Here is a 14,744-nt window from a genome sequence, read left to right as displayed (position 1 = left end):
ACCTCCAAGGTTAAAATGTATCAGTGTCAGATCTCACCATCCATCACTGTCTGAGCCAAAGTAGACTTCATGAGACGCAACCAAGGAGGAAATCGTTGTTGAAAGTAAATCATTGAAAAATGCTATAATTTGACACAATACTTTTTGACAAACCGCAAAGCTTCTGGGAAAATGTCCTTTGGAGAGATGACACAAAACAGAAGCTTTTTGGCATCATCCACTCTATGTTTGTGGATGCAAAAAGGAAAGAAAACAAGAAAAGAAGACAGTCCATTTTATGAAACATATAGGTCATTTATGGTCTTTCCTGGTTTGGTGCATCTGGTATAAGGTGTCTTGAATTTGTGAGGTTGAATGAAACTTAAAGACAATTTAGGCGTTCTGAGGTGTTATATGACCGGAGAAAGGTAGTTTGCCATCTCTTGGTGGGTGGAGTGTCCCTGCCCCAGGTGGAGGAGTTTAAATACCTTGGGGTTTTGTTCACAAGTGAGGGAAGACCGGAACGTGAGATTGAAAGGCAGATCGGAGCGGCGTCCGTAGTTATGCGGTTGCTGAATCGGTCCGTTGTGGTGAGGAGAGCTCTCAATTTACCGGTCGATCTTCGTTACAATACTCACCTATGGTCATACGCTATGGGTCATGACCAAAAGAACGAAGTTCCGAATACAAGCGGCTGAAATGAGCTTCCTCCACAGGGTGGCTGGGCGCTCCCTTAGAGATAGGGTGAGAAGCTCGGTCACCCGCAGAGAGCTCTGAGTAGAACCGCTTCTCCTCCATATCGAAAGGAGCCAGTTGAGGTGGCTCGGGCATCTAGTCCGGATGCCTCCTGGACGCCTCCCTGGAGAGGTGTTTCGGGCATGTCGAACTGGGCGGAGGCCCCGGGGAAGACCCAGGACACGCTGGAGAGACTATGTCTCTCGGCTGGCCTGGGAACGCCTCGGGGTCCCCCCAGAAGAACTGGAGGAAGTGGCTGGGGCGAGGGAAGTCTCGGCAGCTCCGCTTAGACTGCTGCCCCCGCCACCCGGACCCGGATAAGCGGAGGAAGATGGATGGAGGTGTTGCAGGGTTGTCCGAGCCTGTGAAGGGTAGTAGACAAGTGCAGCCACATCTGAAAGGGAGCTCAGGTGTGTGTTGGGTTAAAACAACCTGCAACATCAGAACAATTCAAAAAGAAAAGAAAGACAAACAGACCAAGGTACCTTAAATGAGGAGAGCAAACAGAGATCTATCCAGTAAACAATCTCTCTCCACTCTGGCATTTTCCCTAAGTTACACATGCGCTGTGCTCTAAGGGGGGACAAGAAAACACAGCTGCAGCACGATTAGAAAACATTAATTACAACAAGTCTGTCTGTTACTGTCTTCCCACATCATCTTCGGACCTGCAAAGCCTTTTCTCATGGATAAACTAACACAGAGCCTCCTTCGATTCATTCTAGACACAGCTATCGCACAAGTTCGCAGGAAGATGCTGGAAAGACGCAAAGATTAACGTTTTCTCCCAAGGGTGTCACCTCCACCTTCCTGTGAAACAGAGTTGGACACAGACACTTCTGCAAACATTATTATATCACCTATATATAGGTGATGCATAAAAAGCAAATATGAGATAACTTATATACATTATCCCAACAGTGTGTTGCACATGTGGATTTTGCTCTACTATATGAAAACTCGTGCCCCATACAGGTTTCCAATCCGTTAAGGCAATTGTGACTAAGGCATTATGGATCTTCCAACAAAGTAATGACCACAAACCCAAAAAGCAACAAACACTCAAGAAAGGCATAGGCAAAAAATATTTAGAAGAAACGGTCTAAGCTCTGATTTCTATCCTATTGAACATCTGTAAAAGTATATAAAAGAGGCTGAAACAGACACCCTTCAAACCTAAATCAAATGAAGCAGTTACCAAAGGGGGAGTGGCCTAAGAACATGTTGATAGTTACGGAGGTCTTATTGACCGTTTCAGAATTTAATTATGGTTGTTTCCTGTTTTATCTGTTTTAAAATTCTGTTAACCGAAAAAGTGAATAAAAAATGCATCACAGTTGTTAAACAATGTTTATCATCGTATCAATTATGTGTTTTTTTTGTGGCTCTCACAAAGGTTGTAAATTTTCTGCACATTTTAAGGTAAACAATGCATGTCATTGAGCGTTGAAGTTATAGCCAAATCAGGTATTGGTTCAGAGGGATGCAGCTGTAGAAAAACCTCCTCCTAACAAATCTGAATTTTACAGCGTTAACATGACTAATGGGAATGATGGCAAAACTAATTAAGTATAGTGTGAATACAAATTACACAAAGCTTAAATGATGTTATTAATATGAACATATCATCAATCACTGCCTCCATTGTCAAGCAACGTCCCAATCAGCTCATATAAATCGTCTTACCCCTAAGTGACTTTACAACATGTTGATCGATGTTGTGGAATATTTATTTATCCTGGGGCTTTAATTTATTGTATGGCGGTAGACAATAAATTCTGTCACTTGATTTCCCCTTTGCAAGATGAGACTGGAGCATGATGCCATTGAGTCAGATTTATATCCTGAGAGAAGAACTTTTTTTTTATAGTGACATCAGTGCCATTAAAAATGTTTAAAAATAAAAAATTTTAACATCTTCTATCCGATGATAAAGGATGTATACTAAAAAAATTAAGCTAAAAATTATCGCATTTCTGGGTATTTAAACCGTTGTGAATCAGGAGCAGACAAAAAAAGATGCATCCACGTTTAGATGACTAGATCCATGTATGGTACGTCTACATTTTCCTCGTCCGAGCTGGTATCTGCCTCAAAATGGTAGAGCTGGATAGCTCCGATTTTTCTCGCCATTTTCGCTGTAATGTTAGGTTGGGGTTATGAGGGGCTGTAAGCTACTGGGAGAGCGTGCTAACAGATGTGTGATAGGAAGTTGAGGTGGGGTTGCTTCTCAACAATAGTCTAGCCCACAACTCAGAAACTGCAGAAACTACAGTATGTCCTGGACACAGGTTTTTGATTTTTGCTAACAACAGCATAATGGGAACACTTAGATAAAAGATCAAAAGACGACCAGAGTGGGACTTTCCAAAGTGCTTTCTAAAAAGAAAATGTATAGAACACTGCATCTGAAAAACATTTCAAGCTTAAGAATTTTTTCCTTTTATTTAAAAAAAAAATTGTCTTTACAAAGGATGTTAATGATAGAAAACCTTAAAGGATTTATTACTTCATGTCTTAAACTTAAGGATGTGGATGCATTAATTCTATATGTTTTAGAAGTCACAGCAGTTTATTACTTGAGAGACTATTTCTGTGGCATCCTCTTCCCTCAATAAATAAATAAAACAAAATAAATTAAATTAGTTTAAGATAAAATTTAAGAATTGATTTGGACTTACAAACTACAATATTGTGAGAATCTAGGTGCAGCAACATTAGTATTTTTTTCTAGATCACAATATTAAAAGCAGCTGAATTTTTTCAGTCTTAAGAGATTAAATAACAACCCCCCCCAACCAAACTCCAACTCTCCAACAGCTGTTAGAATGAAGTTAGAAATGAACTCCATATTAAAACAAAAAAAGAAAGCAGGAAAACGACCTTTCAAAATAAAACCAGGCTATCGTAGGATAAAAAGTAAAGATGAATAGTTTCCTGTGACGTTTCTGTCATTATTAAACATGAGTTTGATAAGATTAATCATAAATCTGGTTTATATAATTTAATAACTTGAAAACAACAATAAGACCAAATTATTTAATTTTAATTAGAGATAAAATGTAATTAAATAAAATATTGAAATGAAATGTAAAAAATGTTTTTTCGCAGAACACACCAGTGAAATTGTCACTTTTTTCGAATTTGTACTATACAATGATAATTAATTGCATTTTTGTGTAAAATTGAGTTAAGGGAATGATTTATTTATTGTTTTCAAACATACTTTCTTTTTTAGATAATTATTGAGATATTGAACTGTACCTGGAATTAATTGGATGACTGAATGGTGGAATTTAGACATTTTTCGAGCATTTTATTTTGGGTTTCCTTCAGGAAACTCCACGAGGTTTCATGCTAGCTTGCGCGCTACATGCCCGCGCGCGCAGCTGCTGCTTTCATTTTTTTTTTTTTTTTTAATTTTCTTTCTTTTTTTTTTTCCTGCCCTCGCTGAGAGTCAGTGACCGAGCGCGGAGCTGGCGCCTCTAGCCAGAGGGATCCCACCTCTGAAGGACTTCAGACGGCAGGAGAACGCCGCCTCCGCTTGACTGAAGAGTGTTCGGGTTTTTTTTAAGTTTTTGCCGGAAAAAAACAAAGTGCTCCGATGGACTCCGCTGCTTCAGACGCTCCTCTTTTCATGGGTTTTAGGCGTTTGCGCTCAACAGTGAGGTAGACTTTCTTGGGGGACAAATTTATAATTATTACTATTTTCCCCCCCCTGATATATCGGTTTGTGATTTACCTCGTGAATGCGGCTGTCGGCGTCAAAGCCTTGCAGGAAGAGCCTGTCATAGGGAATCAGGATTTCTCTGCTGCTGCTGCTAATGCACATGTGGATGAGGAATATGTCCCCTAAGATGCTGCTCTTGCTGCAGATACTGAGCTGTTTGCCCCTAACTGGAGCAGCTCCTTCACTGACCACCGAGCAGCTGGACATGGGGGTGGTAAGTTTTCCACATTTTTTCCCCTCCCTAGTCTCTAAAAAATAAAAAATAAATGATCAAAAACAGGTGAGGTTTGGAAGTTTTTCCAAGTCTTCCCTTTGTCGTCTTCTTCTCATGGCTTCACTTACAGTGTCATCCTCCTTCCAAGACTTGATCCGAATTTTAACTTGGCTCTGCAGTCCAGTCAAGGAGGTAGGAATGAAGCACAACAATAAATAGTACATAAAACATATGTGCTACAGGGGTTTGACTCTCTATTCCACCTTAAAAGGCTGTGAGAGCATGGAAAAGGCGCCAAAGCCTGGTTAAAACGGAGCATCCCCTGGATAGGTTTAGGGAAATTTGCAGCATCCATGACTGAGGATGCAATTTTAATTGCAACTGTTTTAAAACCCTAAACTTTTGTGCTTGACAGCTGACAGCTCCAGATTTTCCTCATTGAACTGAGCTCTCATTAGCTGTTACTGTAGCGTTCAAAATCTTCTAAATGTATGGGGAATACAGATTGTCGCCCTAATTGCTCACCTTCAGCGCCTTTTCCTTTACGTTTCCCCAAATAACATGCAATTTCTTATCTTTTTGCTGTTTATATTCCAACTTCTACTATCTGCTTTGATTTCTTGTGTTTCTGAACTAATCTTTCTGATGCTTGCATCCATTCTATTTTGATTTCTTGTTTCACATCTTGCAAAAACATCGACTTTGCGTAGATTTATGTCGGGTCGTTTTTCACGCCGTGACAAAACTCAAGGTAAATACCTTCAGTTGATAATTAAAAAGCCTACTCATCCCCAAAGCCATAAAGTTGACTCCACCCACGCATTCTTACTGTGTGAAACCCTGAAAGTCACTGCTGACATCGAGACATCATTTATTGTGCTTTAGTTCCGAATCAATTCCTTTCAAGCTTCGGAAAAGGTCGGTTTGGCCACATCTGAGAAGGTTTTCAACAGTACCTGTGACATGTTTCTTTTGTCAAGTTTGTCTGTCAGGATGTCTGGGTTATTGGTCACGCTTTAAAAAGAAAAAAATAAAGTTAAAACGCTCCTAAACACTGTTAAATTTCAGCATTTTTTTCTTGAAATACCATGCCCCCCCCCCCCCCCCCCCATCAAAATAAAATAAAAAAGAAAATGTATAGCTTGATTTGGTTTGCTTTCACACTATACTCTTGAGAGTGGACTAAGTGCCTCATGCAATTACAACAGCTGCTCATTGGGGGGCAGCATTGCCCCAAACAAGTACAATCTTGACTTGAACAAGAGTACGTCCGTGTTACTCAGTGGTTTCAGTTAGTGTTCCCTTTTTTATTTTGTAAGTTACATTATAAAATTAACCCCACAAGCGACAAAACTCACAATGTAGTCAACTTAATTTTTTACAATAATTGTAGTTGTTTAAAGGTGATAAAACTTCTTACTAGACACTTTATTCACTTTTTTCAGACAGGCACGAACATTTTCGCTCTTTTATTTTAACTGTCAAAGTTTAAACTTTAATTAGGTTTCTTTCAAAGGGGAAAAACTGATAAACATTGTTTAAAAAAAAGCCAGAACTAGCCAAGGCTAGTTTTCATCTGTAGTCTCGTGGCCATGATGTTAAAAACAAAAATACATATACAGTAAAATACATATACAAACACTTACTATACAAATAGACAAAAACAGCATCACAGCATAACATTAAAACAATGATAAAATATATATATAAAAAAAGAATAATCATAACATCAAATAAGGCTTATCTTTTACTGTACTGAATTTACATTTTTTTTAAATGTTGTTTGCAACCTACTCTCTGGTTCTACGCAATGGCACTCCTTGCTGATTTACCAAAAGTACTCCTGTGCAGAGGAAGCTGACAGTCGTCTCTGACAAAGCCATGAGTAACTTGCTCAATGCTTTTTCTTTCACTGACAAACTCTGTCAGAGGATCTGGAGTCATTTGTGGAGTACTTTATACAGTATATAAGTTTTATATTTGCAAAATAGGGAAAACTGTTTAACATACTACATTTTTTTAAATTACATAGTTATGGTAGTGTCTTGGTTTTCTTTTATCCATAATTCTAATTGTTTGTTTGTACAAGTGTTCCAGTGGTTTTTTGCACTCTGAGCAGCCTGGGACCAACTAGTTATAGAATTGTTGAAGTGACTGAAAATCATAGAATGCAAATACATTTTTGCATGTTCAGGTGACATTCATTTCGAATTGTGTGAACATTTGAAAGGTTAAACTTGATTTTTTTTAACTCAGTTTATCAACAAGGGCTTTAAAAGTAAGCTTTGAATCCATTAATAACTCAAGTTATTTATATTGGCTGACAATTTGTATCTTTTCTCCATTGATATGTATGTCTATCTATAAACATCTGTTGAAAAATAGTTTCAATATTCAAGATTATAACATAGTTTGGTTGAATACTTGATTCTGATTGGCTGATGGGTGTGCATTAAAAAGTGACAATCCATAGGGGTAGTAACACGCACACCTAAAAAAGACGTTTCGGTCACATAGTTTAAATGTTCTATATCACTGTGCTGGCTTCTTTAAAACAAACTTTTGCTTCATCATCTTTAAAGCCAGCCAGTACCATGACAACGTGCCACACCACGTGTCAAATAGTCTGCTAATAGTCCACTTTTTGTGAAAAAACTATTTAAAACTGAAAAAAATAACAAGAAAAAAGTACTAAGAATTGATTGGATATTTATTTCTTTTGTAAGCAACCATGGTATATGGGAGAATGCCCTTTGAAGAGCGCATCATCAGAAATTAAAACACTTCGCGGAAGCAACCATCCAACGCGGAGCACAGACTCAAGTCTGGCTACCACGGGTGCGTTAATTTCTAAAAATGCACACTTCGTCTGACATTATCCCTTACATAATGCCAAGATCATCTTTTCAAATCTAAACCCATTTTGTTCTGGAGATACGGCACAGACGATATTGATTGACAAAGGTCTACAGCCAATCAGGATGCACAAAATGAACAAAAACAAACAAACAGCAAGGCTGCAAAAGGTGAGCCATGTTATAGCAAGGGACCACTGTCTATCATTCTGTCAACCCCATGGGGAAAATTAGGGACAAAAATTCATTCATCAAAATTCTAAACCCAATTACCACTTGTTGGGGTCATGGAGTTACTGGAGTCTACCCAGCCACTGTTGGATGATGGCGGGGTTCACCCTGGACTGTGTGCTGGTCCATTGCAGGGCCACACAAAGACATACAACCACTAACACCCACAATCCCGCCTAAGGGACAATGTAGAGAGGTCAGTCAACCAGGAAGCTTATGTTTTGGACTTTGGGAGGAAGCTGGATATTTGCAGAAAAAATCTGCTCAAGAACGAGAACAAACAAGCAAACTCCACACGAATAGGACCCTGCTGAGGCTCGAACCTGGGTCTGTGAAGCGAGAATGCAAATCCCTACCCCACAAAACGTAAGAAAAATTGATAGAAGTTTTATTTCTTTTTTCACGCTCTTAATTTTAGTCATAGCTAAGTAGCCCTAGTTATCTATAAATTCATATCTGCTAAAGAATCTGGTGTAATATCAGAAAATGTCTTGAAGGGACCCAATATTCACCTTCTATTTATGTGAAAACCACACTGATGTCTACACTGACCCAATTCCTAAAGCCATTATTTCCTCTATTACTAATCTATTTAAAATGCTGCACCTAGAGTAATATCAAGATTGCTTATGATGGAAAAACTATGTGTTTATTAAAGAAATACAATTAGATCCATTTCTGTAAACATTCCCACTGTTAAGACTCCAAATTATACTGCATAACTGCACCAAACTATTGTCCATATTGCAATTATATTTTATTGCTATTTTAAATGTCAAGATTAATGAGGGGTTATTGATATTATTACAGAGGTGTTATTTTTTATTCTTTCCTTATTTGAAGATGTTTAAATTCTTGACATAAGGGTAAAAATAATACTCAAATGACAGATTTTAAAGCAGCTGTTAGAGATCCTTCAAACTGTTTCCTAGTTCTTTTACATATGCTTAGATTTGCTATTGTGGTCATCCGAGTTTTGATATACTCGTTGAAGGCCTAACAGTAACAGAGCCGCACCAGTTTTGTGCTGAAAGTCTTAGATAAACTCTTCTAGAGAATTGAATAACAATTGTATGTCCATCGCGGTAGTGCCACGAGATCAAATGCTTTTATCATATCTGAGGGTATAATACTTTAAGTGGAAGCTTTTGTCCTATTGTAGACTGAGATGTGTGATCTACGAAGTCTCTGGAAAGCTTTTTTTTATTGTTATGACATCTACAGCGTACAGTTTGTATATGTCGGTCTCAGCAAATAAAAAGTGCAGCACATTTACTTCTGTGGCCTTACATTTCAGAAGCCTCTACACGGAGGTCAGGCAGTTTTGTTTTGAAAAGAACTTTTTTTACTTGGTGTAAAACCACATGTTTCTTCCACATCCTGTGCTAAAGAAACCCAATTTTGACAGGTAAAGGATGAATTTTTTATGGTTTAAATTAATAATGCTTGCTTAATGCTGAAGCCCCTGTGACTTGAACGAAATTTGCGGCTCATAAACCCTCTGACTTAGCACTTGTATATTTCTGCTTTTAAGACTTTTCAGCATTGAATGGGTGCTTTTGGATATGAGTGAAATGCTTGGACTGTTGGAAGCGTGTTCTGTTGTATATGTCCTGAAGGACCGTGATAGATTTAATTTACACATTTAATTTTTAGTCTTCTTTAGCTTTTGCTTAGCATGGAAGCTTCTTCTGGGGTATGTGACATCCTGCACCAGTGACTGCTTTTAATGAAAAATCCATGTAAATGCATGCATATGCGCGTTTTGAGCTTCCGCTGTCACAACTCGCGAGTTGGCGTGTTACTATTCAAGTTTGTAAGTCAGGCTTTACATACAAAATGCACAGCCATTGAATAACAAACCTGTTGATTTTTGACCAATCAGGGACTTGTTGGGATGTATGGGTAGCGTCCTTTTCAGTAAATGGAAGTGCCAACTGTTGCAAAAATTGCGGTTTGTTCCCGAACAAAATAGTATAATACCAAGTCTTTCATACATCAAAATAGAGCTGTGAAAGGAAAAGCTTGGAGCAAGATTCATGAGATTCGCATCTCTTCAACATTTCCCACCAAGCCTCTTCCAACTGTGAGTACATGCACTAGTGCTGGGGGGCGATAGTCCAGTGTGAACACAAAATGCCAAACGCTCATTCAAGAATGCCCGCTCAGTGCGTTTTTAAACGCATGTCAAATGCCATGTAACAATATACATCTATAGCAAATCATTTGACTGTGTGTAAGAATCACTGGGCATGGCTTTTTTGAAACTGAAACACATGAAAGTTAAATGCATTTTATGTTTTCTACTATGGTCTTTCATGTAAAGCACAAATTGATTCATGTTTTGGTTTACGCTGTGGCTTTAAGGGCTGCTTTGAGCTGGTAGATGGGCCACACAGGTTATTTCAATGACATCAGATCTGAGTGTGTCCTTCGCCTACATTCAGACTGCAGGTCAAAGTGCACAGTCCCCATCTGTTGGTAAGGAAACGTTTTTGTGATGCGTGTTCATCCTTTCGTTTGGTCATGACTTGTATCAGATGTTATTCAAAAAATACAACACTGTGGCCGAATCTGGATTCTTCCTCTGCCCCTTTGGCTTCTCCCTACACTTACATTTAGCCCTCCAAATGGAGAGTTATAGAATAATAGTGTCTTTTAATTTGGACGTCACTCCTACTCGATAATGTCATCAATAGTTGCTGATCATCCACATTGGCGCTTAGCTGCCAGCACTCGGAAAATGCATGACAACAACAGTTTTATAACTTTAAAAAGTCATGCTAAAACAAAAGTCATTACTTACAATTACATGTATACTTCTGTGGGCGCCGGTTTAGCTTGTGCTGGTTTGCGGCGCCTTCCGTCCGTGAAACCAGGGTTCGACTCTGGGCTGCTCCCTGTTCCCTTCTCTACTTCTGTGCTGGTCCCAAGCCCGGTTGCTTTGAGAGGGTTGCGTCAGGAAGGGCATCCGGCGTAAAACATTGCCAAGTTTACCATGCGACTCGTTCGCTGTGGCGACCCCTGATGGGAAAAGCCGAAAGAGAATCATCACATGTATACTTCTGTGCTTCAGAGCACACCCACGTGATGAAATGCATTCCTCCTCCAGCATTACGTGGATTACCCTTGCGGTGTGGGGATGCAGAGTACTACGCCGTGAGGGTTTCCCATTCAAAAAACTATTTCGGACAGACTTATCCCTCCAAATGACCCTACAATTGGAGTGATAGGAAGAAGCTGGAGGGTTAGGGAAAGTATTCGGATGAATGTACATTTTTGTAACCATTTTCCACACAATAGGGCACACTGGATTAAAATTAATTTAATGTAACTTTTTTGACACGCTTTCAACCCTGCGGCTTATTCAATGATGCAGCTACCATCACCAACGGGTTTGGAAAAGCCGGTCTGCTGCGTGACGGAGAGGACAGCGCAAAATCAGGAGTGAATTTGCCTCAGGATGAAAGTGACACTGACAGCGACAACAAAGGAGACACTGAGAGAGTGTGTGGTGAAGAATATCTGACGCTATTCCAAACTGACACTGAGGAGGATCTTCCTTTGGGGTTCACTTCCCCATTCGGACCCTCAGAACCTCCAGAGTGGGTTAACAAAGAATAATTCACAGCTTTTCTTGGGGAAACCTTCTTTTATTACAGTTCCCCTTCACTCTGTATATCAAACATGAATGCGCACTCTCACTCCCTCTTGCGCTGCACGCGCTCTCTCTTCTTTCTTACACACGCCAGCGATTTCAGCAGATACACATCTTGTTCTACAACACATGTTTCAATGTGGGCACATGCGGCTTATAGACAGGTGTGGCTTATGTATGTACAATCAGGTGCGCTGTATAGTCCGGAAATTACAGTAATGAATTGCAGCCCCCTGGACTGATGGATTTGCATGTTGATCTGGAAAATTGTATTCGTTGTTTTTCAATTAAAAAAGAAAAAAGAATCATAAGATCCAATCATAAGACATGATATGTGAAAATTAACTTTGCTTAGAGCCAATCCCAGAAAACCTTGCAGTTAAAGTTTTCTAAGTAACATTCAATTATTATTTTATTAAATCATCAACTGACTATTGACTTAAGTGAATGTGAAGACAGAAGGGTTATAGTGATGCCGCTCTTTGAAGGATAGTTCTCTACTTTTTCTAACTGCCAAAAGGATTTGCAAGGAAATATTTTACATCTCATTACATTAATATGAGTTATATAATTGACTCTTAATAAAACGCATTAAATATACTTTACTATACCCTGCCAGTTCCCAGCCTGCTGCCTACAGAAGTGAATATGAAGTCAGTGATAAAAATGGTCTTTGTTGCATTTTCCTTCTCTTTTGGGATATTCATTAAGCACAGCTGTGTAGTTGTGTGTCATATGACAACAGTTTAGGAGCAGACCACAAATTAAAAAGCTTACAGCTGCAGACTTTGGGTTAAATAAATTTGTTTTAGTCTGACTTTTATTCTTTCTTGCCAGTAGTTGATCCTTATCTATAGATGAAGTCTGATTTGTGGTCGAACACCTCAGCGTGTGACATTTATTCTTAGAATTAGACCCATCTCTTGAACAACCAGTGAACTGTAAGCACAGCCGTGTCTGGGAATCGTTTTGTAGTTTTACCCTCCAATCCCTCCCCTGATACTGAATGTTGGATGCAGACATTTGGTCCTACTTTTAGAAACTTTGGTTCTGATTATCTTTGGGTGAAAATAAATAACTAAAGTAAACAGAAAAAAACTTAGTATACAAATATTTGGTTTGTAAAGAGTTTTTAATGAAATTAACAATAAAGACTTTGGGTTCTGACTGAGACAGGTAGTTTGAGGTCTGGATCAAAGACTAAAAGACAGTTTTAAGAAGCAGGTCTAGAGTCAAAATTGTTGAGATTTCCAGATGTACAAAAGCACATTAAAATTGCAACAGACATGTATTTGACAGGAGTAGTTTAAAGCCAGTAACATTTGAAGCTTAGATAATTTCACAAGATCACTGGATTGACGAAAAAAAAACTGTCTGGCTTGAGGACAATATGAAAAACAAACCTAAACACGGTAAATTTATAAAATAAGGATAATTTGAGTAATTTGACCACACATGAAATTTACCAAAATAAGCTTTTAAAACTAGAATGACCCTAGCTAACCATCATTATAGCATGTGTAAAGTGTCACACTTTGTACGATGCATTGACAAAAAGATGATGTCCCTTAGAATAACTGCTATTTTTTCCTGAAAAATCAAGTTTGTTTTGATGATGTGGATTTCCTGTTAATAAAGTAATATAACATGATAGTGTTAAATACAAATAATTTAATATTCATACATCCGGTAAAAAGACATGCATATAGCAACCGTTCAAACATTATAAAATAAATATTAAGAGTCATGGTTTAGTCTGCGAATCTCTGATCTTAATTCACAAATCAAATCACTTTAGTAACAATCCACAGCCATACTTTTGGGTACCGTCAGTTACCTCTTTTAGTTTTTTTTTTCTTTAAGTTGAAACCCTGTCAAAGCAGTCTCATCTAACTCCAGGTTTTGTTCACCATGAAAGATGGTGACAACCCTGAGCTGGCCAGTGATGGATTCCTTGTTGAGCATGAAGACACACACACACAGAGCATTACTCCACACTACTGAAGGGGCCGTAAAAAACAGATATTATTAGATGGTTGAACGCATTATTCACCTTTCACAGAAACTATATTTTTGTGTGCATTTGTGCATACACGTGTGACTCTGAGTGCTATTCTCTCAGGATGCAAGAACAAACAAATGAACTTCCATCCATCATCTGACGGGCTACTATTGCTGTCAAGTCCTCACACTTAGCTTTGAGCCGGGATTGTGTGTCTCCCTTTTTTATAGAGTAACTTAACTTAGAGTAGACTTTAAGTTCAGTCGTTCAGTAAAACACAGATGGGATATGTTGATTTTATTTTCCACTGTGCCTCTATCCAGTTATATCTTTCACCGCAAATCTCTTACTAGCCATCTTAGCCCTGGAGGGAACTGAGTCATAACAGCTAAAACGTTATGTGATCTTCGTGCTCTGCTCATCGTGTTACGCTCCTCTTGAGGACTATTTGTTTCAACAAAACTGGGCTTCCTAGAGAAACTGTTTACCCAATCTAACAGGGTTTCCTTTTGATAAGGGGATGTGAGCTGACCAGATTAGCGGCTGATAAATTCCCTTAATTACTCTTTACCCTGCCTCTGGTGGAATTCAATTTAAGGTAAAAAGTTGAAACATTCACAGCCAAGAAATAAACTCAACACCTTAAGAATAGGTGGAAAAGGAACCGTATCATTTACATTTTTTTATTCAATTACGCTGTTTCATTTATGTTGAAAAATTCAAAAATAATCTGGCATCAAATTTCGTAAGGTTGCAGATGTTTCACTTCTCCGCCTATTGCAGTAAAACAAATATTCTTACTAAATAAACTTATTTCAGGAAGGAGCAATTATAATAGAGAAAAAAATATGCTAATTTCCCCACTAACATGCACAAAAATGAGTTTGTTATTAAACATAGTTGGTTATTACGATTACAAATCCTTTTTATTTAATGTTGCTTTTTCAAAAAAGTTATTTTGGTTGCCCTGCATGGTTTCAAATTAAATGATGGTTGGAAAATAGTATTTACTAATTCCTGTTATTTGTTTCTTAATAAGGTCAGTGAGTTGCAACCTTGTGTTTTGTAGGGAAAGCAGAGCAGCAACTCGAGTAGCGTTTGGCACCAAAATAAATTCATAGCTTTGAAACTGTTTAGCAAAAAAAGAAAAGAAAAAAGAAATCCACTCTCAGTGAATTGCACTGAATCCCAGCTCATTTTCTTCAAGCGCCATTAATCCTCCACCCAACAGCAGCGGCTCACCAGTTTTTACAATGAGAGGAAAAGAAGAAGCTGTTAATATGGGTGATTCCGTTTTTGTTCAGAGAGCTATAATATGTTTTTTATGCAGCTGGTCTGGC

The 14,744-nt window shown here is 38.5% G+C and overlaps 1 protein-coding gene across 2 annotated transcripts in view; it reads left to right on the top strand.

Moving 5' to 3' along the window:
• Positions 1 to 4,115: 4,115 nt before the first annotated feature.
• The window catches only part of LOC101155447 (matrix metalloproteinase-17), a 135,163-nt gene continuing 124,534 nt past the window's right edge, over positions 4,116 to 14,744 (top strand). Inside the window, exon 1 of one of the 2 annotated variants that reach the window (XM_011481917.4) lies at positions 4,116 to 4,658. In XM_011481917.4, the coding sequence (XP_011480219.1) occupies positions 4,539 to 4,658 (120 nt within the window). In that variant the 5' untranslated portion in view covers positions 4,116 to 4,538. The remainder of the gene's footprint in view (positions 4,659 to 14,744) is intronic. The other variant, XM_078955749.1, reaches the window with a different exon arrangement.

The sequence above is a fragment of the Oryzias latipes genome, chromosome 12 (assembly GCF_053564925.1).
Source record: "Oryzias latipes strain Hd-rR chromosome 12, Olatipes_Hd-rR_3.1".
Classification (NCBI taxonomy): domain Eukaryota; kingdom Metazoa; phylum Chordata; class Actinopteri; order Beloniformes; family Adrianichthyidae; genus Oryzias; species Oryzias latipes.
Note: the sequence above shows the minus strand (reverse complement) of the source record. Positions and strands in the feature narration are given on the sequence as shown.